The 25,828-nt window shown below is 40.8% G+C and overlaps 3 protein-coding genes across 3 annotated transcripts in view; 2 read left to right on the top strand and 1 right to left on the bottom strand.

Moving 5' to 3' along the window:
- Positions 1-8,358: 8,358 nt before the first annotated feature.
- ccdc175 (coiled-coil domain containing 175) lies at positions 8,359-10,557 on the top strand (the record flags this gene model as incomplete). The annotated part of the gene is made up of 1 exon (XM_083909304.1): positions 8,359-10,557. One exon carries the CDS (start codon positions 8,359-8,361, stop codon positions 10,555-10,557), a length of 2,199 nt encoding a protein of 732 aa, XP_083765430.1.
- Positions 10,558-11,023: 466 nt separating this feature from the next.
- Positions 11,024-20,818, top strand: LOC310943667 (nocturnin-like; the record flags this gene model as incomplete). Its single annotated transcript, XM_083909303.1, has 5 exons — positions 11,024-11,069; positions 12,912-13,042; positions 13,665-13,833; positions 17,571-17,902; positions 20,297-20,818. 5 exons carry the CDS (start codon positions 11,024-11,026, stop codon positions 20,816-20,818), a joined length of 1,200 nt encoding a protein of 399 aa, XP_083765429.1.
- Positions 20,819-24,757: 3,939 nt separating this feature from the next.
- Positions 24,758-25,828, bottom strand: part of exosc9 (exosome component 9) — a 10,867-nt gene continuing 9,796 nt past the window's right edge. The window contains exons 10-12 of the mRNA XM_083909565.1: positions 25,728-25,828; positions 25,273-25,348; positions 24,758-25,168 (exon numbers count right to left, since the gene is read on the bottom strand). The exon at positions 25,728-25,828 is cut by the window's right edge and continues 84 nt beyond it. Of these exons, the coding sequence (XP_083765691.1) occupies positions 25,102-25,168; positions 25,273-25,348; positions 25,728-25,828 (244 nt within the window). The 3' untranslated portion in view covers positions 24,758-25,101. The remainder of the gene's footprint in view (positions 25,169-25,272; positions 25,349-25,727) is intronic.

Here is a 25,828-nt window from a genome sequence, read left to right as displayed (position 1 = left end):
CTGATTATTTGATACATTCTGAATGGCTTCTTGGTCGAGGCGCTCTCGTTCTCTCCCAGCCGCCATGATGCGCTACCTGTTCACAGTTCCTGCTTTTTGTCACATGACCGGAAGGCCTTCCTCTCACATTAAATGTTTTTACCTCTCACATTACAGGTTTTACCTCTCACATTAAATGTTTTTACCTCTCACATTAAATGTTTTTACCTCTCACATTACATTTTTACACATTACATGTGAGAGGAAAAACAATGGTATGTGAAAGGTAAAAGAGAGTATGTGAGAGGTAAAACAGTTGTATGCGAGAGGTTAAATTGTGTATGTGAGAGGTAAAATTGTGTATGTGTGAGGTAAAATTGTGTATGTGTGAGGTAAAATTGTGTATGTGAGAGGTAAAAAAAAGGAATTATGGCCTACACTTGGTCCTCATGACAGGCCGAGATAACCCTGCTCTGCGCTGGTCACTGTGCGCACTGAGCGTCCACAGAGGCGGAGCTGATCACAGCTGACAACGTTGCTACCAAACTATAAATACGTCATATCTTAATGCCACAGAGGTACAGCTACAACAATAACCGATGTTAAATTGTACATACTGTACCTTAATTCACAGGGTCCTTGCTTGCATGACATTACACCCATACATGGTGAAAGTAACAAATAAAACAATAACAGTCAGGAAACCATGTAATTCATACACTTAATAATCCACAGTAACTTGGATAAGAGGCTGCAGCAAACTAACAATTTAAACATTAAAAACAATCAATGAAGAGTGACTAGCGGAGCTAACATCATCCATGTGTCGGTCTGTGAATAGTGGCACCTTTTCTCCTGGTACTCACATCAATATCAATGCGGCAGAGCTTACAAAAGGCATGGTATTCCAGCTGATGAGCTACGCCAGTTTGGCTCAGTATTGCAGAATTTATATATGACGTCTATAGGTGATTTTTTTCCAGAGTAAATTAAATCATGAGGGGCAAAATTTGCCCCTCATGATTTCATTTACTCTATGTCTATGGCAACAGTAAAGTTATGTCTTTGGTTGGTATGTCTGATGTATGTATGATATCCTTGGAATCTACTATAATTTGAATGTTTTTAAACATGTACTATTATCATATTATTTATCACTTGAAATACCTGCAAAGGGCCAGTGTCAACAGTAACATGCAATATTCCAGTTGGAGGGATTTGAGGAGTTCAAACTCCATTTGTGGTGTATTTCTGTGGAAACACTACAGCGCCACCTACAGGCCTAGAATATATACTACAGTGGGTCGCTTTGTCTTTCAACAATGCCTTGCTTATGATCAAAAAAGAAAAATATAGTATAGAGAAAGTACTGTTTCCGTGTGGATAAGGCATTATTCTAAGGCTATAAAAAATATTTTATTACACACTTAAAACTTAAAACATACTTATGGGTAGTATCTTCAAATTATACAAGTAAAGCCTCCTGCATGTGACACATTGGACCTTTATCATGATCACCAATTCTCATGTTATGCTGTATTATTATGTGCAATGCAAAATGCCTCCTCCTTCCCTTTCATATAAACCATAAATGGTTAAGGCTGCTTTACACCACAGTGTTGCAATTCACTCACGCTTTCATACAGCACATCTACTGTATGTGCAGCACATTAAATGTGCCACATCGGTTTGTCTCTCAGTGGTATAGCAAGTTGTCTTTCAAGTGATATAACATTTTTATATCACTTTAAAGACAACTTGCTATACCACTGAGGGACAAACCGATAATTTAGGGCAGAGGTGTCAAACTTGCGCCCCCCCAGATGATGTTCTGTGGCCCAACACTTATTTAAAAGTTATAATTAAAACTGTCCTGTCAAAAACATACAATAATACATTAGGTTACATTTATCATATTATTAAATGTATTTAATTCAACATATAATTATAAACAAGCTTGTCTAATGTTTTAAAGCGGACCTAGAGTTGTCCTGTTGCACATATATGTTAGTTATGGAGGTCTACTTACATACATTAACTTGTTTTTATGGTCAAAAACCTCATAGTTGCTGTAAACGGATGTGCCTGGACCAGTGCCCGGAGCAGGACGATCTGCTGCTCCGGAGAACCGCTGTTTACGTAACCGGACTGGGTTTTTTCAGAGCTCTCGCTGAGCCCGAGATTACAATAAAACACTGAAATGTTTGTTTAGAACCTTCAGGGCTTCTTAAACAAGATAAGGACGCAGATACACACTAAAAACTGCGTTAATTGGAACTTCCGGTCTCGGTACGCTTTAAATAAATTACAATTGTCTACATGTTATTATCCATTTATTTCTGCTTTTGTTATTTATAGTCAAATTTTGCATCATCATCACCATGTTCTTTTGTGTACTATACTTTGAAACAAACACCTTTACTTTTAAATGGTGTGTATTTTCATCCTGACTATTTTCAATTTTTAATTTGACATGATGGATTATCAAGATATAATTTTAATGGATGAATGAATGAATGAATGAATGAATGGAGCATCTAAAGCAGGGGTCTCAAACTCAAATGACCTGGGGGCCAATGCGCATCTATTGTGGTCAAGAGGGGGCCAGCCTAGAGAACAAAAAGTGGGAAATAAAACAACTGTTCACAATATTGCGCACCACCACTATACTTAATAATACTATTTATGATGCAAAATTAATGTATGAATAAACAGACATTTGTTTTAAATTACATAAATAATAGTGTGGAGAACTGTAATTAAACTTGTACCAGGAGCCGTTTCAGCCACTGCCATTCATGGCTCGGGCCCTAACAAGTGTATTTATATATGTAACTGAATGTTGTATATGATACATTTAATAATGGGATAATTATGACCAAATGTCTCATTATTACTGTTATAAAAACATTGCTAGCAAACATATATTATATGTTTGAAACCCCGATCTAAAGACAGAGGTGTTAAACTGGCGGCCCGCAAGTTGTCAGGCGCCCCCCAAGTATACATTGTTTCATATCAAAACAAGCACTTTGAAATGTAGTTACATATCATCATGAATATCTTTATTGCGACTTCGTGACAGAATACTATTTTATAATTTTAAGATCATATTGTGGGTTTTTACCCCTGTGTTATACTGACCCCGTGCGGAAAACAGCCGAACTGAACGGATGTGGTCGGAATATTAGCTGCATGAAATAATCGATTTTTCAAACACATTGAAGCTTCCATTGATATTATTTCACAGTCTCCCTACTGCACATTCAGACAGCTCTACAAAATGGCGTACTCAATGCCCAGCGAGAAAAGAGAAGTTTTAGAAGCAGTAATGTACAAACGACGAGAGTTGTGTATATGTAATAAGCAAAGTGTACACATTAGCTGAGGAACATCATGAGGCCCAAGAGCTGTGTTTGTTTCCCCACATTTTCTCTAATGTATGTGACATATAACTTTATCAAACCCAGATTAAAACACCACTGTAGCTGCATGTTATCAGTTTATCAGGTCACATGAACTGAAGTAATAACAATGGCGGTCACTGCTATGACACTGTTTTTATGCACAGTTTTCCCAGTGCACCCTCACTCGATGTGGCTGAATGTGTTGGCTGCTCACCTGGCGTTTCAAACAGAGACCCGGGGGTCGTGGAGGATGCCGGCTCGAAGAAATCTGCCCGGTGTCGACGCCTCAGGTGACTTCGTAAATTCGTGGTGTTCCCACCTTTTGCGAGCACTATTTTTCGGCATAAGCGGCAAATGGCCTCCACCGAGTTCACTGGCTGACCCTTCTCGTCTGCCTTCAAGCCAAAATACAGCCATACTGTCGATTTACTCCTCGGTTTACAAATGAGATCCATGTTTGTGTTGTTGTCCGTTCCAGCTTGTTGAGTGGTGGGCAGTAACTGTCGCTGTCACTGAACCGACGTCCGACTGCAGTAAAGTCACCCCCCACTTTGTTTTACAAATATCTTTATATACCAGACATTACGGTAAGAGTGTACAATTTCAAAATAAAAGCGATGGATTTTTACTTTCAAAATAAAAGCCCTCTGAAATAGTATAATTATCCACTGGTGGAGATTGTTATTCACAAGCAAATTACACGTCACAATGATATTAGATCACCCATGGATGTATAATATGAACTGGATAGAGCTCCGCCCCCTCTGCCTTGAAGACACTTTTTACATGGTGGCCACTGTAGGTACTGCAACAGAAAATCCCATGGGGCCCAAAAAGCAATTTTCCCATTGGCCGCAATAGTAAAAGAGACGCGTGTCCTATGTTTAACTGCAGCGATGATGAGACACAACAGCACCTTTTAATAGACTTTTATCGAGCACAGGAAGTCTGGGGAAAACTTAAAAGCAATGGTTTTAACATGGACATCAATTATAAAACAATAATTTACTCACTTATAGATAAAAAAAGAAAATAGAAAGATAAAGACCTCATGCAGTTGGTCATCTGCATTGTAGGCTCAAAATAACCCTAACCCTAACCCTAATGGTCATAAAACAAACTATTATAGACAGTAACACAGTATATAAACAGGTTTTAACAGAGCTCAGGAGAAAAACTCTTGATAGGGATCAGCTCCTCCCATGGGAGAATTTAAGTCTTTAAAATGTGGACCCTTTATATGTATTTTGCACTGTTTTGCACTTTTTTATATTGTTGTTTGCACCTTATACACTATTTTGTCTTTAAGTGTTTTTGTATGTTTTTTTGTGTCATGTGTTTATTGTTGTGTGAAATTCAATAAAAGCAAATTATTCTTTTTTTTTTTTTTTAAAGAGACGCCTGTAAAAGTGTCCACAGTGTGTTGATATGCAATGAATCAATGGTAATACCTAATGTGACCAGCAGAGGGAACTAGCTAGTGCTAGAGAACTATGGTGAATGTGATGGCGGAGAAACGAATAAGAAGAGCTACGCAAGGTTGTTATGATGGTGTTCGGAAAATGGATGTATAATACATCCATGGTTCGGAAGCACATTAAAAGTTAGAGCAGAAGCTCGTTGTGGAAATACAAAGTCTCATCATTAAGACTCGAACAACACACACAGGACACCTCGAGACATGGACAGAGGCTTTTATAGATCTTTATATTCTATATTTTTAATGAATGGAGTTTCATATATGAAAAACATTCCTAAAGGCCATAAACAGCCCAGACAAATCTTATTTCTCAGAGTGACGTCACAGCTGTGTACGAGCACAGCCAAGCGCGGTCATGTGGCGTCTCGGGAACGGCGCTGCTGTCAGTGAAACGCACGACATGAAAACTTTATGAAAAATGTGAATAAATGAAGACAATGAGGGGGTTTCATTTACATTTTTAAAATATTATGACAAAGCAGGTTTTAGTTATTTATTCGTATTCGTATTCATTTATTTTCAAACGTATTATCGATGTATTAACGAGCTGCTGTGTGGATTCATTGAGGAGAGGAGACTGACATGCTGCACTTTATCACTGTGTTCAGTCCTGGACATCGTGACACTGATGACGGTGTGGACTGTGGAGCTGTGACCGTGTGATGACCTGAGACCATGGATGTATAATATGAACTGGATAGAGCTCCGCCCCCTCTGCCTTGAAGACAATTTTTGCATGGTGGCCACTGTGGGTACTGCAACAAAAAATCCCATGGAGCCCAAAAAGCAATTTTCCCATTGACCACAATAGTAAAAGAGACGCCTGTAAAAGTGTCCACAGGACACCTCGAGACATGGACACGGGCTTTTATAAATCTTTACATTATATTTTTTATAACTTATGGAGTTTCATGTTTGAAAAACATTCCTAAATGCCATAAAAAGCCCAGACAAATCTTATTTCTCAGAGTGACGTCACAGCTGTGTACGAGCACAGCAAAGCGCGGTCATGTGGCGTCTCGGGAACAGCGCTGCTGTCAGTGAACCGTACGATATGAAAACTTTATGAGAAATGTGAATAAATGAAGACAATGAGGGGGTTTCGTTTACATTTTTAAAATATTATGACAAAGCAGGTTTTAGTTGTTTATTCGGCGCTGATTAACATTTATTAGGGACACTACTGCGCATGCTCTATGGGCCCCATAACCCGGAAATAAACGCGGAAGTCAAAAACTTTTTTGGCATATGCGCTGGGTGAGCAGCTTCATAGGAATGAACGGAAGCGAAGGGGCGGTGCTCTATCCAGTTCATATAATACATCCATGCCTGAGACCTGCGGTTACTTCACCACTGATTCCCGGGGAGGCTGTTTGTCTTATCGTCACTATCGGTTCATGAAGTTACTGTTAAATGTGACGAACACGCGAATTAGAGTTGAATATAAACATGTTGCGTGAAAGAATCTGGAGTTATAACACTACTTTAACTTGTTATTATAGCGCCGAATAATAATTATACAATTATATAAGGGAAATCAGGCAAAAACAACATGATTCCTGTAACACATATAAACTAATAGCCACGGTCAATTAAATAAACACATTTTATTGATTGTTTTAATCTTTAACTACGTCATTATAATTTTCAGCTTACTATATTCACTTCACTATCGTTGGTTTTGCATTTATTTACAAATCCATGGTTTGAAGCCGAAGTTAACGTGACACCGGTATTCATGAAGTCGCTAGCGCACGTCATTAGCGTACTCCGCCTTTCGCTGTTCATGTACGCGCCGAGCAAGTCGATAACGTGGACGGCTCGTTCACATAGCCGAGAGGCATTATGTAGTGACACTACTGCGCATGCTCTATGGGCCATGGATATAATAAAGGGTAGATATCTAATTCGCGCGAGAATGAGTCGAACGTCCGCACTGGCGCCCATCTTGTCACAGTCGGCACTTGCACCCATAACATGTGTTGTAGTGGTACATGGACTTTTTAAATAACCATAACTTGCTAAATTTTTTACTGATTTTCAAACGGTTTGGTTTGTTATAAACGTCAGAGATGTAGTTATTATGACACTGCATGTTTATGAATAATCATAACCATGGGCTTTAAATAACATTAAACAGAACAGAAAGGTGCAATGAATGTTCTCACACACATATATGGGCTACTAAAACTCAGGATACAGAATGGCATTAGATATGTGTATACTTTTATAATAGGAATATTTATAATATGATAAAAGCATTTGAATTATTACGTGTTTAGTTTAAACACGTAATAATTAAAATTATTGTATTATATTAGTAATATTCTTTTTTATAAAAGTGACATTTATTTGCAATAAAAAAAGGTGCAAGATTTCTCTCTACAAATATACATCAAGAAATCAAGAAATGCTGCATGTTGAAATCCCCATCCTGTAGAGAGAGCTAGACTACTCTGGAGGTATACACATGAAAGACAGTAAAAGAAAAAAAAAAGACCCAAATAACATTGTGAAATCAATAATAATAAATAATATTTACTATGATAAGAATTAACAATAGAGAATAATATAAAGTAATGGGAGTGTGGTGTATATCAGTAAGTAGAAGGGAACCGAAAGTGTGGTGGAAAAATCAGTCCTGTAAAACCAAACAAAAAGCCAAAACATACACAGAGAGATACACACACCTAAATGATCATATTTATGGGGTAATTGTATGCATGACGGCCTAGCCGTGATACACAAATAAGCTGCACGATTAAGTCGTTTTCCAAAGAGAAAAGCTGCAATATCAACATGTTAAAGCATCCAGAATCATAACAACGTTAATAACGTTTGTAAGAAACCAAACCGTTTATAAATCCGTCAAGATTTCAGCGAGATATGAGTGTTTACGTTTGTGCAGATCACTAACTTACCTCAGGTTCCACAGATCCCACCAGATAGATGGACTGGGGCAAGATGGCCGCCAGTGCGGACGTTCTAGACATCTACCCTTTATTATATCTATGGTTAGACCTACTTGGCCTTCCTCCTGAATCCTTTACGTGAAATCTTCAAATCTGGCAACACGGGGCTCGCGTACTCTTTGCCCCACCCACATTGGAGTTTTAATAATCACGTCATACTCATACGTCATTTTGCTGTTCACGCTTAAATATTGTGGAACTAACAGTGATTCTAAATGTCAGCTGAGCTGCTCAATGATTTCAAAAGGTAAGATAGAACACAGACGTCACCGCGCCGTCGTTTCAGTGTTTAAATCAGCTTTTTGTCGTTATTAACGGTATTGAGGCTATGGTGACTGGGTTTTACGGTTAGCTTGTAAAGTTAGCCACTGCGAAATCGGCTGTGTTCTCTTCGGCTTGCCGTAGACTGCAGACGAGGCAACTGTTTCCATGACGACCGCAGTCACAAATGGAAACTAGCTGAACATAAAAGTAGCAAGTGCTCTGTGTACAGCTCAAGTTAAACACTTTTAGATACAAAATGGCCTCCTGTCTGGTGCCGGACTTCCCGGCCGTCATGGTGGCGCTGGAACATTTAAAGGAACTGGACAAGCAGCTGAAGGACGAGGGGGTGCCATTCGCACCCGAAGCAAGCCTCCACCTGGCAGACATGACGGCTGCCGTCACAGAGCTGGAGAAGGACCGACGTGCTGCCCACGAGCACTTAGAAGTGGAAACCATAGAAAACAGCAAGCTAAGACATCAAATTGACAATATGAAAGAACAAACGAACCGGGAAATAATGGCGGACGTAGCAGACACTCGGGCAATTAATGCTGAGGAGATGGATCAGCTGCTCCAAGATCTAAACACAACCTGTCAGCTGAGAGAAGCTGCTGAGCAGAAACAGGATGCCCTCTCAAACCAAAACAAAGAGCTGTACCCTCATAGAGACCAAGTGAAGGCTAAATACATGGAGATTATTGCTACTCTGAATAATCAAAACTCCTTAAAATATGGCCTACATATGCAACTTGGGCAGAAACAGGAGCAGACAGAAGAGTTGAAGTCCTGCATCGCTGATGCTGAACAGAATAAAATAGCAGTTCAACAAGACATGGTGCTGGAGAGAGAAGCTTTTATGGTGAAACGGGACAACCTGGCCATTGAAGTGCATCAGACAGGTGAGAAAATCAAGCAGCAGAAACAATTAATGAAGCGAAGCAGGAGGATGCTGGACAGAGTTAACCAGAAGAAACTAGAAGCCTTCGACCAGTTGGGAGAGCTCACAACTAATATGACCAAGCTAGAGAGCAGTTTACAAAGACTGACGTCATCACGGTGCCAGTTCGTAAAACAGCTGAACGAGGAGATCAAACATCATCAAGAACTCTGGCAACAGAGAGAAATGCTGAAAAAAGAGTTTTGTGCGTTAGGAGAAATTTTCACTCTGGCAATTCAGCGTCTTAAAAAGAAAGTTGCAACAGAGGAGAAAAAAATAGAGGAGGGTCAAGCTTCAAGGTTGCTCTGTCAGGACCACCTGGCTCATATCTCTGAAGCATTCAAGTACCAGCATGATGAAGAAAATAAAGTAAAGACTGAGCATTTTCAGGTCTCACAGCAGCTGGAGTGGTCCAAGTTACGGCTGGAGGAACGCATCACCTCTATGGTTAAACACGGCAAGGAAATCAAGGAGATGGACCAGCAGATCAAAGAGCTCTGGGAGGTTGAGACAATCAACAAGCGTGTGTTTGAGAAGAATCAAGAGGAGTTGTGTCATAACATGGATACAGAGAAGAAGAACCTCTACCACCTTGAGGGGGAGAAGAGCAGGCTACAGAGACTCCTGGAGAAGATGAAGAGAGTGCAGAAGGAACATGTGGTTAAAATGTCCTCTGACATCAGCAGCACCAGGAGGAGATATGAGGAGCTCAGACAAGAGGAGGCTGCGCTACTTCAGCGTCATCCACAGAGCGTAGATGCCAACTTGCTAATGAGCCACTTGACCCAATGTGTGGAGGAGTACAGACAAATAGAGTTCAAACACCACAAGGAAATAAAGCATTCTATTGCAGAGATTGAGAGCATGACGAGGAGCAATGGGGAGAGGCAGAGTGAGATAAAGGAGAAAGCGGAGATACTGAGGAAAGTGGACACCAAGTGGAATGAGGAGCAAAGCCGAAACCAGAGACTGAAAACGCTCACTGCTGAGCTGAAGCACAGGAGAGCCAAGCTGGAGCTGGGGGTTCAGGGTCTGAAGGAGAAAACCAGCTCTCTGCTCCAGGCAAGAGAAGGCATGAAGGCTGAGCTGGAGCAAGTGAGAGCAAGTCGCATGGGCATGCTTGACCGACAGGCCTCAAAGCTGAGAGCTGTGGAAATGAGCATCTATGACAATCACGTGAAACTGGAGCAGGTCAGCATGGAGAACAGCCGGTTGTGTCTCTGTGTCAGACAGATGACAGAGGACGTGAGCAGAGCCAAGGCAGACAAAGACAGATACTGGCAGGAGGTTCACATGTACAAGCAGGACTATAAGGCTTTGTTTGATGGTTTACTGGAAGCATGGAGAGGGGATTTATTGGTAGCTGAGGACTGTCAGAGAAATGACAGTGTTCTGTTGGTGTCTTTGAGTGCTATGTTCAGCCACCTGAAGACCAGAAAACAACAGTTAGGACATGTCAACACACTGCTATACCAACAAATGATTGATTTCAGACTGGGAAACAAAATAGTTGAATGAAGTGATAGTTTGATGAAGTGACTCAAGTAAGAGACGGAAGTATTGATGTGAACTATTCAGAATTCTGTTGCAGTTTACTGTATATCCCAGTGTATATAAAAGACATTTTCTGAGTTGACGTTGACCGCAAATATGAATATTTACTGCATTAAGTGCTGGAAATGAGCCATCAGTAATTTTTTTTTTTACCATGTAAAATCACCTTTTGTGTTTTTTTGAAGGGGGGGGGGGGAGTCGCAATAGTCCATTATATTCTCCTCCAAAATATAAAACATGTCCTTTTAATATTCAAAAAATAAAGAGTCCTCACTTTGTTCGAAACTGCTGCATGTTTGCATCATCTGTGTTTTCCCCTGACTGTCCATGTTATTTTTGCTCAAATCATCTATATTTCTTTTCTTTACAGACTCATCTCGTGAAGTTTTCTGAGAACTATCCCTTTCCAGTGTGCTGCTGCTACCAGCAGATGGCAGAAAGGACCAGGTTTCTCTCTGCCATGACCTTACCCTGCAGTGAGAGGGTCAAACAACCACAACCCATTCTCCTGTGAATAAAAACTAACCAACACATGCAAACACAGTTGTATAGTGGGTCAGCTGACAAATAAGGCAGCAGCTCGAAGGGCACGGAAAACACCAGTTTTCACCGGTTCTGAAGGTAAGATAGGCTACAGATAAACAGAGCTCTGAACTTTGTGCCATGTGATCTGACAGCAACAGCACATGTAGGTTAATGGTATGACTGTGTCATAACATACATTTAAAACAGTTTTCTCCGTCAGCATGTATCTGCCTGAAGCTGTTTCATCTCAGTATTTATGTTGTCATGCGATTGTGCTATATCTCTGACTTATGACTAAGTTAGGATTTCACAAACTCAGCTATTTCTTACTGTTACATTTTATATTAACTTGTTTTTATTGATTGTTCAGTTGTTCTTCAATCGTAAGTTGTTGAAGTTGAAGAAGTAAGTTAAAGAAAAACACGAAATATTCATGCATGTACAGGGTTTCCTCCAGGATTTTTTTTAAACTGTGGGGAGGTCGGTGACGACGCGACATGATTTTTGAAATATGAAATTATGACTATTTAAAACTGAATGTGTTTCTAAATACATTATTTATTGTAGGGTTTCCGGTACATGAATTGAAAATAATAATTGAAAATAGGATCTTGCAGTATCACTAAGCCAAAACAACAAACGCAACAACAAATTAAAGTTAAATAACTAGACTAGTCTATACTGAATACGGTCAAATAAACAGTAACTAAGTAACTTTTACTTAAAGTACATTTCAAATTAACTACTTTTGGTGCATTTTTATGTGTAATAATTTTCAATGACTCTGCTACTGTAAATTGTAGTCACCAAACTCACCTCGGTCAACGATGAATCTTCCCATGGTCACACTGCACCTCTTATTTTGGACAAAAATGCTTGTAAAGAATTTTGGTGAATTTTTATTTGAATTATTTTTTTTTGCTACTGTACATTGCAGAGTCACCAAACTCATATCACACAAAGATAACTAGAGCTAGAGGGGAGGCCAGGGTAGCACTAGACCCCCTGAAATCTGATTGGACCCCCCAGGTGCAAAAAATTGTCCCCCCCCCCCCTTGCCACCCCAAAGATAAAAGTCTAGCTCCGCCACTGCTCATGGTCATACTGACTTGAGGCAGCAGCAACACTGTGCCAGTAAAAGTGAGACGACTGCAAACAGGTTGAGGTTTGACAACCACAAAATGGTTTCAGAACTGAATCCTACTGTGGTCACACAACCCAGTTGTTAAGCAGTTTGACGGATAAACAACCTTCACCTGCCCCTGTACTGCTGCTGAATACACACAAATACTCCCTCAGTCAGGTGACATGGCATTAGCCTAAAACAGGCGTCACAAAAAGTCATCCCACAGTCCGGATTTGGACTCAGATGCCTTCCTTGATCTGTACCTGATAAGTCATTGATAATTGACGTTTGGGTTTGTCTTTTTTTTATTTTTTTTTATGTTAATGTCACCGGAAGTGAAATACAGATCAATTTAATTTACACATATTGTTTGTTTCCCCTAGAAATTACACACGTTAATTCAAGAAGCACATTTTAAATGTCTAAAAATAGTCAAAATATTAAGTTAGACTCTTTGATTGGAAAATCAGTTCTCGACCACCTATGGTCGCTCATACAAACAAATATAGGTCATCTATTACATTAAAAACCATAACATGTCCCTGCTTTCTGATCATTTCCATGTTCTCTAGCGGAACCCCTTGACATTTTGATTGAATACACAGGGAGTAAAATATAAATGATGCACCCACCTTAACACTCCAGCGTGTTTCTTCTTCTTCACCAGTGTGTCTGATGGGTGGAGGAGCCTCCAGACTGTACAGCACTGTGACATTCACCAGCAGATCTTCTCTCTCTCTGCCTTCATCACACCTGGACTCGCAGTCAGCAGACACAGACCTGGATCCAGACTTCTGCAAGGTGACTCCTTCTCCTCTGTTCACAGTGCAGTTCACCCCCAAAATATTTAAGAAATAATCCTATCCACACATGCTAAGATCCCCCCCAAAAAACACAGAAACCAAATGTGAAAGGTTCTGTACAAAGCACAAAGTCAATTTTTTTAGAGATCTAAAGTGGCGGAGTTGTGTGAATTAGGCTCAGGTTGGGTCATTTGATAATTACTAATAATAATAATTTCAGTTTAGTGAAGAGAGGTTTTTTATTGCACAGTTATTGCTTCTTTATATCACAACTAAAAATGTGAAGGAATCAAAACTTGACTCAAGAACACAAGACGAAAAAAAATGTCCTTGGGCGTACCTGCAGCACACACTCTACGGGTTAATATTTAATGCCCTACCTGCAGTACTATCACATCATGATCTTAAGGTGTGTGTGTGTGTGTGTGTGTGTTCATTGGACTAGAAGTTGCATCCTTCTGGATGTAAGGATAACAAGTGTCTGATTTAGTAAATATTCTCTCTGGCTCAGTTGGGTTGGGACAGAAAAATGCAACCTGACCCTCACTCTAGTGTGGACACCAGGTGGCTGTAGCAGAAGTGACCTGACTGTCTGTCTATTTGTCTTTCATAAGCAGAGGGGGTCCACTGTCTGTCCCCATGATCCTGCAGAGCTGCTACAACAGTGTAAGGATGCCCTCAGAGAGACACCGCCTCGCTTCCACAGGAAGTTCATTAACCTCTGCATTGAAGACAGCGCCCCAAGCAGCCCGATTAGGATGATGCAGTGGAATGTTCTGGCCCAAGGTACAGAATATACATGTGATTTTACTTCACATTGTACATTACGTGACTATGACAGATGAAAATGGCATTAGGGGCTTACACATTGTGCATAAAAACGCATGCAAAGAAACCCAGGTGATTACAGAGGAACTTTTTTTTTAGCCTTACCAAATAAAATCAACAAGAAAATAGTAAAACAAGGACAATGGGGACTTCCTGCAAGATGGTGGACGGGTAGACAGCATAGCTTTCAGCTCGCCCAAGTCAGTATTAATAAATCCACTCAATTTAAGTTACTCGACATAAAACCGTCACAAACTTTTTTGTCAATAAGTAAATAAATAAATAAAGCGGATCATCACAACGGCTTTTTAGTCCCAGTCCGTCCCTGGTTTCATCTGTGTTCATTCAGTCAGGCTGAGTTTCCATTACGCGTGCCAACAGCCTTTGATCTGACGTCAGAGGCGACGGGACAATCGATATAGATGACCTATCTATAGCTGATTCAGATAGTTACATTAAATAGTGATTGTTGTGATTATGTATTGCATTTAAATGTGCCTGGAACTGGAGGGTTAGGGTTAGGGTAACCTGCCTGTGAGGTTTTGGTGTGCGCACTGCACCGCCTGCGCTTCGCCGTGCACCGAGAATAGACCAGGTTGGAGCTGGACCCGTTAAGGTAAAGCAGGGTTCCCCGTTCCTCCGGTCTTAACCGGGTAACATAGGTACGACCCCTCCTTGAACCACAAACTGCAGACCAAGGTAAGCCCATACCAGTACAAACATGCATTTCTCCTATGGATATCTATATTTAATTTATTCAGATATACCAAATAAGAAATGAATGTGCGTCATCTGTGAACGCGTAGTTGAACATGCTCTGGAAAAGAGTAATTTCCTGAATTACAAATATAACTATAAATAACCGCAGCCATGTGTGCGCACCGCTGTGCCAGTTAAGACCTGCCTTTCAAACGTGCTAAATATAGACGCAGAAATAATCACCGCAATCAGTTTCAGGTTTGATAAATCACTTTGCGCGTGCTAAAATAACATATTTACATTTTCTCCTCCCATCACACGCAAAATAGCGTGTAAACGCCCCACATTGCATATGCATTAAGGCAAGAACGCTAAATGGGTTGCGAGTGCTATTTTGCCCGTCTGACAGACGCACTCCTCGTTGCGCCCTGTTAGTAGATCAGCATCAACGCAGATCTGCGTGTGCAATCCAGTTTGCACACGTTTTTGCACGCGCAAAGCTTTAGTAAATCAGGCCCTAAGAGCCTAATCGAGGCACAGGCCCGCGTAGCGGAGTTGGAGGAGTATAACAGAGGCAAGCGGCATTCTATCGAAACTAACCAAACAGACACGCCAGATGCAGGATAAATTAATGGACTTAAAAGCGAGGTCTCAGCGAAATAATGTCAGGATTTTCGGACTGCCTGAGGACACAGAAGGAAGCTCTACTACAGACTATTTGGACCAACTTCTTATGAAAGAGCTGGAACTACCCGAAGGAACCAATTTACAAATCCAACATTGGTAAATGTTTATGCACCCCCAGAAGCAGTAAACACTTCTTTAAATCCTGGTTTAATGTCATTGCAACATAAATGAAAGGTACTTTAATCTGCGGGGGGGGATTTCACCACCAAATCACCACCAACGAAAGATCAATTGATAACAATTGTGGAAGAAATCTTTTTAATGAAAAAATTGACACATTCAGTTAGGCCCATAAATATTTGGACATCGACACTGTTCTCTTTATTTCGGCTCTATACACCACTACAATGGATTTGAAATGAAACGAATAAGATGTGCTTTAACTGCACACTTTCAGCTTTCTATATGTTCCTCCCACTTTTTAGGGGACCAAAAGTAATTGGACAATTGACTGAAAAGCTATTTCATGGACAGTTGTGGGCTATTCCCTCATTATTTCATCTTCAATGACACAGGTAAAAGTTCTGGAGTTGATTCCAGGAGTGACATTTGCATTTTGAATATGTTGCTGTTAACTTTCTATATGAGATCCAAGGAGCTGTCACTGTCAGTCAAGCAAGCCATCGTTAGGCTGAAAAATCAAAACAAACCCATCAGAGAAATAGCAAAAACATTAGGTGTGTCCAAATCAACTGTTTGGAACATTCTTAAAAAGAAAGAACGCACCAGTGAGCTCAGCAACACCAAAGGACCTGGAAGACCACAGAAAACCACTGTGGTGGACGACAGAAGAATTCTTTCCCAGGTGAAGATAAAGCCCTTCACAACAGTTGTCCAGATCAGAAACACTCTCCAGGAGGTAGGTGTAGGAGATTAGAATTTGCCAAACAACACCTAAAAAAGCTGTTATAATTCTGGAAGAACATCCTCTGGACAGATGAGACCAAGATCAACTTGTACCACAGTGATGGGAAGAGAAGAGTGTGGAGAAGGAAAGGAACTGCTCATGATCCACAACATACCACCTCATCAGTGAAGCATGGTGGTGGTAGTGTCATGGTGTGGACATGTATGGCTGCCAATGGAACTGGTTCCCTTGTGTTTATTGATGATGTAACTGCTGGCAAAAGCAGCAGGATGAATTCTGAAGTGTTTCCAACAATATTATCTGCTCATATTCAGCCAAATGCTTCAGAACTCATTGGACGGCGCTTCATAGTGCAGATGGACAATGACCCAAAGCAAACTGCAAAAGCAACCAAAGAGTTTTTAAGGCAAATATGGAATGTTATCAGTCAATCACCTGACCTGAATCTGATTGAGCATGCATTTCACTTGCTGGAGACCAAACTGAAGGGAAAATGCCCCAAGAACAAGCAGGAACTGAAGACTGTGTCAGTAGAGGCCTGACAGAGCATCACCAGGGATGAATCCCAGTGTCTGGTGATGTCTATGCCTTCCAGACTTCAGGCTGGAATTGACTGCAAAGGATTTGTAAGTATTAAACAATGAAAGTTTGATTTATGATTGTTTAGTTTGTCCAATTACTTTTGGTCCCCTAAAAAGTGGGAGGCACATATAGAAAGTGTTGTAATTCCTACACTGTTCACTTGATTTGGAAGTAAGCTGAAAGTGTGCAGTTAAAGCACATCTTGTTCGTTTCATTTCAAATCCATTGTAGTGGTGCATAGAGCCAAAATAAAGAGAACTGTGTCGCTGTCCAAATATTTATGGACCATAAACTGTATATTGAGGCTACAGGGAGCACAACTGGACAGGAAATGGGAAAAATTGACCCTATACAGGACTCTGAACACTGATACTGGACTGGAGTAATAATTGAAAGATAGATATAACACATATATGTATATATATATATATATATGTTTATATATACACATACATATATATGTATATGTATGTGTATGTACATATATATATGTATATATATATATATCGATATATATATATATATATATATATATATATATATATATATATATATATATCGATATATATATATATATATATATATATATATATATCGATATATATATATATATATATATATATATATATATCGATATATATATATATATATATATATATATATCGATATATATATATATATATATATATCGATATATATATATATATATATATATATATATATCGATATATATATATATATATATATATATATATATCGATATATATATATATATATATATATATATATATATATATATATATATATATATACATACTGCACACTGAAATCACATGTATCTTTTTCCCCTGTCATGCAGCTCTGGGTGAAGGACTTGACAGTTTTGTCCAGTGTCCACTTGAGGCGCTCAGCTGGTCGCACAGGAAGTATCTCATCATGGAGGAGATCCTCACCTACCGACCTCATATCCTGTGTCTGCAGGAGGTCGACCACTACTATGACACCCTTCAGCCAGTTCTGGCCGGCCTGGGTTACAGCAGCAACTTCTGCCCCAAACCCTGGTCGCCGTGTTTGGACGTGGAGGGTAACAACGGCCCGGACGGTTGTGCGCTGTTCTTCGATCAGTCACGGTTCGAGCTTGTGGACAGCATCAGTATACGACTGTGTGCCATGAGGATTCCAACCAATCAGGTGAGTAAAAACCCTCTTTCCACTCATCTAAAAAAAAAAAGTATCTTTAAGGCACAGTATATAACTTCTGCCTAATCAGAACAATAATAAAAGACATAGATTGATGATATTGGGGAGCAGCATGAGCTTCTGCCCATTATCTCCATTTACTTCCCATTGCAACTTGCACCTATGTAAATACTGGTTCTGCTTCTTATATTTTTTATTCTTGCAAAAATAAAAGTCTCTCATAAATGTGTACAACTGCTCTACATGCCTTAAATTGTTCATAAACAACATATAAATAGTGCAGGTTGAGAGAGAGAGAGAGAGAGAGAGAGAGAGAGAGAGAGAGGTATGCAGTCTCAGCCATTAGTTAATTTATTACTCTTCTGAAAGTCTCGTCTGGAGTAGACTGAGTTTCCTCTGTACCTTCATATAGAGACTGTCTTTTCTTTTTGCTCTTATCCTCCTCTTCCTTTCTAGCTAAGAAGCTTTTGAGCTTTCTTTTGAGACTCATCACACGCTGTTCTACTACCTTTTTATTGTTAGGCATTTGCACTTCATTGTTCTTTTTTGGCAATTCAATGCTATAATGCCCATCAACTAGCTTAGCTGTCTTAGTGACTGATTCCATGAAACGGTAATCCTCTCGAGACCAACCAGACTGCTCCTCATGACCGCATTCGGGGAAGTCGGCCTTTATCTGCCGTTTCCAAACTTCATCGAGCTTTGCTATGAAGATCCTATTCACACTGACATTATGCATTTCATTAGAGGCATCGCTACTGTGATTTCCTCTTAAGGGACCATTTACAGTCCAACCAGGTATGTCAAGCTCACCGGCCCCAGTAAGACCATTGGACTACACAGAGACAAATGTATTTCCATCCATTTTCTCTTGTAATTTCTGTTCTGGGTGTGGCTCATTTTGCTTGGAATGGACATGCAAAATGGTGGGATGATTTAGACTACATGTTCTACATGACAGTCGCTTTCGACATTCCTTACTTTTGTGCCCAGTGCACAAACATCCAAAACACACCCCATTTTCTCTCAAAAACATTTTTTTTTCACTGTGTGCCTTACTTTCCAATAGACGACACATATCCAGAGAATGTCCAGCTCTACAGAACAGACAAACCTTTACAACTGGAGAATGATCTTTATTGCCAAAGCTACTCTGTTCATTGCTGCCTTGTGTTGAGGATAAAAGATGATCTGCCTCAGAATTAGACCAAGTTTGGAGAGTCTGTGTATCACTGGGTTTTATCTGTGGTGCGTGTGAAGGCTTCAAGAATGTAACTGGAGCATGTGGCACTGTATTTTTTGCCCTTGGCTTTGCGCCCCCATTATCTGTGGAGGCAACTGGTCATTCTGCTGAGATGTACTGGGATGACTGTTTACCATTTGCATCATTCCATCAGATTTGCTACTTGCAGCCCTCGACACATGTGAACCATCAGAGACCTTTAATACACTTATTTTAGCCATCAATGCGGTTATTTCCATCTCCAAATCAAGCTGTTCTCTCTTTATCCTCAACTGCTCTTCTTGCTCCTGCAAATCATGTTTTTCTTTTAATAATCTTTGACGGGCCATGAGTGCTGCCCTGTCGGCCTCAGCTTTAACACGTGCTGAAGAAGTCATAGATCTTCCACCCATAGAACTCCTTTTCTTAGATGGTTGACTTTCCACATTAGAGGCGCTGTCACTGGGTCTAACATCATCATCTAAAACAGAAGTGTTTCTTATGTTCTCAGAGTCATTTAAAGCTGACCTAGACCGGAAGTTCCAATTAACGCTGTTTTTTGGTGTGTATCTGCGTCATTACCTTGTTTAAGAAGCCCTGAAGTTTCGAAACAAACAGTTCAGCCACTGCTGAGAACGCTGTGTTTTATTGTAATCTCGGGCTCAGCGAGATCTCTGAAAAAAACCCGGTCCGGTTACGTAAACAGCGGTTCTCCTGAACAGCAGATCCTCCTGCTCGGGGAACTAGTCCGGGTACATCCAGTTGCGTACATTGAATCGCAGAAGAAGAACGTCGGTTGTGGAGGTGTTTCACGAGCGACAGTGTCTTCTGACTCTTTTAATGATTTTAATAATTTTAAAATAATGATTTTAAATTACATTAGTTTCTGCGTGATTAATGGTTTAAATTGTTGATTTTAAATTGCTGTAATTTCTATAATTGATTTTTTAATTGATTGTGTTTGAATTTCAAATGTATTTCCTGCCTGTAAAGCACTATGAATTGCCTTGTGTAAGAATGGTGCTATACAAATAAACTTGCTCTACCTCAACATTCTCAGCCGAACAGCTCAACAATACCAAACACCACACTTGTCGTTTTTACATATTTTAATGCAGAAATTCTACATATTTTGTCTTTAACATTCCACTCTCTTGCCACAGGTTGCTGTAATGAACGTGCTCCGTTGTCGGATCACAGAAAGATGTGTGTGCGTGGCCGTGACCCACCTGAAAGCCCGCGCTGGTTGGGAGTGGCTCCGCTGTGCTCAGGGCTCCGACCTCCTGCGACACCTCCAAAACCTGGTCCAGAAACATCCTGGTGGTCCCACTGTTGACCTCAGCTCTGACATTCCTCTGCTCATATGCGGTGATTTCAACGCAGTCCCAACCGAGGAGGTGTACCAGCGATTTGTCATGTCCCCGTTCAGCTTAGACTCGGCCTATAAGAAACTCAGCAAAGACGGTTTGACTGAACCAGATTACACCACATGGAAGATTAGACCCACAGGGGAATGTTGTACCACTCTGGACTATATCTGGTACAGTCAGGACTTGCTGAGAGTGGACACTGTGTTGGACATGCCCACTGAGGAACAGATTGGACCAAAGAGGCTTCCGTCCTTTAGCTATCCATCTGACCATCTTTCTCTGGTGTGTGACTTCAGCTTTAAGGAGAAGAAGTGAGCAGGCGGTGACAGTCGGCACACGAGAAGTGACGAGTCGAGATGAGATTCAACTCCAAAAGCAGGTGAGAGGATGAGACGCTGTGTGTGGGTGAAGGCAGGAGACCGTGGACCTCGAGTGGGAAGCGGAGAAGTGACGCTGAGGTTACAGTGTTTCCTGCTGTTTTGACACCGTCTACCTCCCAGAACTCTAACACTGTTTTCTACACCAGCTCCTGTAGCTTCATCTGTACCCAGACAGTTTTGAAATCAGTCAGAAATGGTAGTAAATGTGCTCCACACTGCTGATGGTGCACAGAGGTACACAGAATAAAGTTTCTGCTGTTTACATTCATGTTTGTTTGTCTTTCATTACTGTTCCTTTTCCAATTTAGTACTGATTTAAATCTGGAATTATCACTCCATTATTATTTTACCCACTAAGTGATTTAAAAGATCTTCTATGGTGTTTAATGGCAGCGTCCATCCATGATGTCACATGACTGCCATCTTCTGGAATGAAATAACTCCTACATTAGGAGGAAGATGGACTGTCTTTCTCCTCTCGTTAGGCTCATCCTCTCATTCCTCGGTCTCGTCTTCCATTACACACTTCATCATAACACAAAGAGCCGATTGTAGAATGAAGCAAATTTCAAGGGAAAAAAAAGTCTTATAGTACAAATCTACCACAGTGAATCCACTTATACACAATTAGGATTATTACTGTCATCCTGCTGTTGTAACATTAGATTCTAAAAGCAGTCTTGCAATGTAACAAAGTAATGTATACTTTGTTACATTGTTACTGTATTAAGTATTCTTAATACTTCATTCTGTACTTAAGGTACAGAATTCAAGTACCCTACTGTTTTTTTAAGCAACTTACTTTTACTCCACTACATTGTCTCTAACTGTCTTTGCTACACATTACTACCACATAAAACCAGAAGAAGAAGAAGTGATCATGGTCTGTATTTATATAGAGTGTTTCTAGTCCTGATGAGCTGCTTTACATAACAGGTTTCACCCAAACACATTTCATCATGGTCAGCAACTGTCTTGCTCCAGGACACAGACCAGCAGAGCCAGGAATTGAACTTAAAACCTTTCAGTTGACAGGCAACTCACCCTACCACTGATCCACCATTGCACAGTCCTGACATCCTGTACTCCTCACTTTTGAAATACTTTTACTTCTACTTCTACTACTTTACTACTACTACTAAAACTTCATTTTATATCATCTTCATTGTATTTTACTGTTGATACTTAAGTACAGTAAATGTCATATACATCAAGATTTTTACTTCAGTAATATTATAAAAAGTGACTTCAACTTCTACCAAAGTCATTTTCCGGTAACATACTTTTACTCCAGTATCCCTGTAAAGGCGCCATCTGTAACAATGTGGCCAAAAACGGTTACTTCACTCAAAATCAAAACAGTGCGGCGAGTCGTACCTGCCTCCCACTCCCCCCCTCCCCTCCAGAGTCGAGGTTGCCAGAGCAGCGTGTCCTTCGTCAGCGAGGAGTGACTATGGCGAGCGTTTTATCATAAATGAGTGGCTCTAAGACACACAATTCTGTTCTCTCAGTAAAGATCAAGATGTATTATAATTTTACGGTAACGTTAGCTGTTGACTAGGGAACAACGTTATGCATGATATTTGACAGAACCTTCATTTTCGCCACCCCTTTTATAGCGTTATATCGTTTATGGCGATATACATGCAAAGACCTAAAGAGGACTCGAATTTGGCTAAGTCTCCCTCAGTTCCCTCGGATTTCTAAACTGTTCCCTCGGTTTTGGAAATCCGTTGTGTCAGTGAAGGCAGAAGCTGCTGGAGGAGAGGCTCAGCCGGTGATCAGAATCAGGTAATCAGTCTGCGACATAAGCACGTTCGTAACCTGGTTCTGATCGCTTGCAGTAGGCTGGGTCCAGACACAGTTCGTTTGGGAAGGACGGAGAGACGGTGTTGTTTGTGTAAATAGTTTGTTTATTGTCAGCAACACGGAAAACAAATGAAAACAGCTGTTCGTGCTGTGTCTACACTCTGCTGCGCTCCACTCTCTCTCTCTGCCCGGAACGCGTAGCGGGCGTGTGCGGAGGCGCCTCATACCAAAACATAATTTCAAAACATAAACAAACTTTCTATTTTTGTTGTACTAGTTTTGTTGGCGAGTTCAGTTTGTTATATGAACATTATTCCTGGTCCTCTGTGACATTAGGAGGATTTTATGGCCAGTTGCTTTAGATTTATTACATAATGCACCTTTAAGGGGACCACAACCTTCGAGTTGAAGGTTGTGGTCATCAAGACTAGAAAAGTGCTGGGAGCAAGGGGAAGTGCGATTTTGCCATTATAATCAACCCTCAAAATGTAGTGAGCTCTGATGCGGACTGTAAAACGAAGTGAAAGATGAAATTACCCATGATGCTTTTTGAAATCAGCGAGCCGTCTGATTTTTTTTCAACAAAGATGGTGGCCACATCTGCCGAGGAACTATTTCATTGTAATATATTTTCGCAAATAAGCACGTTACAATGTTGAAATTAGGGCTGCAACTAACGATTATTTTTCCAATTAGTGGACTAATCACGATTAACTTTTAATCTTTTAATATTATCCTCTATTTTGGACTTCTGTTTAACCAACATACAGTGGACTCACGTGTGTGCTTTAATAACATGACATTTATCACAGTTAAATATCTGAAACAAATGATCACACATTTCTTACAGCTTAAATATCGAATTGATATGCTCCCAATCACACAGTTCATAGGTGACAGAGGTTTACAATTCTTTATAAACGCTAGTAAAGGGCACCGCGTTGCATTCTGGGACGTGGCGGCCATGTTGATGGCTTCGCGAATGTAAACCATGGATGTGTAGGGCTCTTGGTTGTTTACAAATATTGTGGATGCGCACGCAGCGCGGGTGCAGAAGGGCAGCACTTAGCGTTTAAGTAGCAATGTTGTCGTGAAGTTAGTCCGCTCTCATGTACGAATTCAGACGGCAAAAAAAAGGAGATGTTTTCCTCGTATTACACCAGCTTGTCGCCTAGTGATAAAGCAAGTTATGCTTGGAAATTCACCTTGGTGAATGGGATACAGCTTGATGACACATCTGCTTTAGGCGCCGGTGAGTGGATTAATGACGAGGCGAAGTGGCCCCGTCTGCAGTGGCCCGATATCCACTCGTACCTGATCAACACTCCGAGTCTTTATTCCAAGGAGAACTTAAAATCCTACACGACTCTGGATGCTTACGAAAGTGAACATTTATTATCTTCCACCGCTTATCCGGGGCCGGGTCGCGGGGGCAGTAGTCTGAGAAGGGACGCCCAGGCCTCCCTCTCACACTTCCTCCAGCTCTTCCGGGGGGACCCCAAGGCGTTCCCAGGCCAGCCGGGCGACGTAGTCACTCCAGCGTGTCCTAGGTCTTCCTCTTGGTCTCCTCCCGGTGGGACATGCCCGGAACACCTCCCGAGGGAGGCGTCCAGGGGTCATCCAATACCGATACAGAGGCTCTACTCCGAGCTCCTCCCGGGTGACAGAGCTCCTCACCCTATCTCTAAAGGAGCGCTCTGCCACCCTGTGGAGAAAACTAATTTCAGCCGATTGCATCCGGGATAAACGTGAGTTGGATAAACATGAAGAGGAGGACACTCAGTCTCCTCATTAATGTTTTGTTCAGGTTCAAAATAAAAAGGCTGAACAGATGACATGTTTATGTCACTGAACAGTCACAACAGGGTCCTGAAGCCTGCTAGTTCAACCTCATTATGACACTACCCAGAGTGCAGTGCGACGTTCATAACAATGGCGACCTACGAGTTAAAATATTTTTTTCAAATTTTATAAAAACTAAGACATCAAGAGGTTTTTTTTAATGTCACATTATTATCACTGATACTAACATTTATCTTTAAAGAACTACAAGTCTTTTCTGGGAATTTTTTTTATTTACTTTGTATTTTGCCTGATAATCCACTCCGTAGCATCATTTTCACAATATAAACCAATGACTATCCATGCATAATCACATTATATCCTGTAATATTTTTGAAATCATACCTTTATAAAAAGTTTTACCTTTTACAATGAATGAAAAAGAAACACCCAAAAATAATTTCTAAAGTTAAATTTAAGTTCTGATGTTGAGATTCCATTGTTTCTGTAATGATTGTTTTAAGTCCATGTTCTATGCAAGTCCTTTGCTGACTGACATGAGACACAATTTGAGCTGCTGTCATGTTGCAACATCCTCTGGATGCAGTGAACACAAATGGAATTCAATCAATTATTTTTCAATTTTTGCTTGGAAGATGCTGCACCCTTCTGGTGCAAACCGGATCCTGCGTTTCTGAGAGAAAGGGAAACTGGTATGAAATTCCTTAGTTGCCAAATACAGTCTTATATTTATTCATGAGGCCCAATATGAATGAAATAAAAACCTTGTTCACTCACTTGGGAGCCTTGTCAAGAGTCTCTGGATGAAGTATGACCACGTCCTCCTCTTCACTGTCTGATATTTCAACAACATCTACAAGACAAAAGAAATGACCACCACGTTTTTACGTTATTAGAAAAATAATGAATGATTAATTATGACCTAATAAACACTCAGAAAGGGGCCCACACCCTAGGCCCACCCAGGCCCCCAGGGTAGCCCAGCCCACCTCCAGAGACAGCGGAGCCTCCCCCCAGACCGCCCCCCAGGAGGTAGGCCAGAGACTGCCACAGCTACCACCGACGTCTAGCCCGGAGCAAACCACACTACTTCACCCCCGCAGGGAAGCAGACAGAGGCTCACGTAGGAATCCCAGCCAGGGGCCCCCAGGAAACAGGAGAACGCACAAGTACGAGAGTACGGAAAAGTATGGATATTGAGAAACAGCCAAGAGTAATATTGCACAAACTACCTCCTCTGCTGTCTTCTTCTTGCATCTTTTTTTCGTTTTTCTCCTGTTCTTCACTGCTGTCACGTTCATCCTCTTTGTCTTCGTCTACCTCCTCCTCTTCC

Source organism: Microchirus variegatus, assembly GCF_963457635.1.
Source record: "Microchirus variegatus genome assembly, chromosome: 23".
Classification (NCBI taxonomy): domain Eukaryota; kingdom Metazoa; phylum Chordata; class Actinopteri; order Pleuronectiformes; family Soleidae; genus Microchirus; species Microchirus variegatus.
The sequence above is the reverse complement of the archived record's forward strand: the minus strand, read 5'-3'. Positions and strand labels throughout refer to the sequence as shown.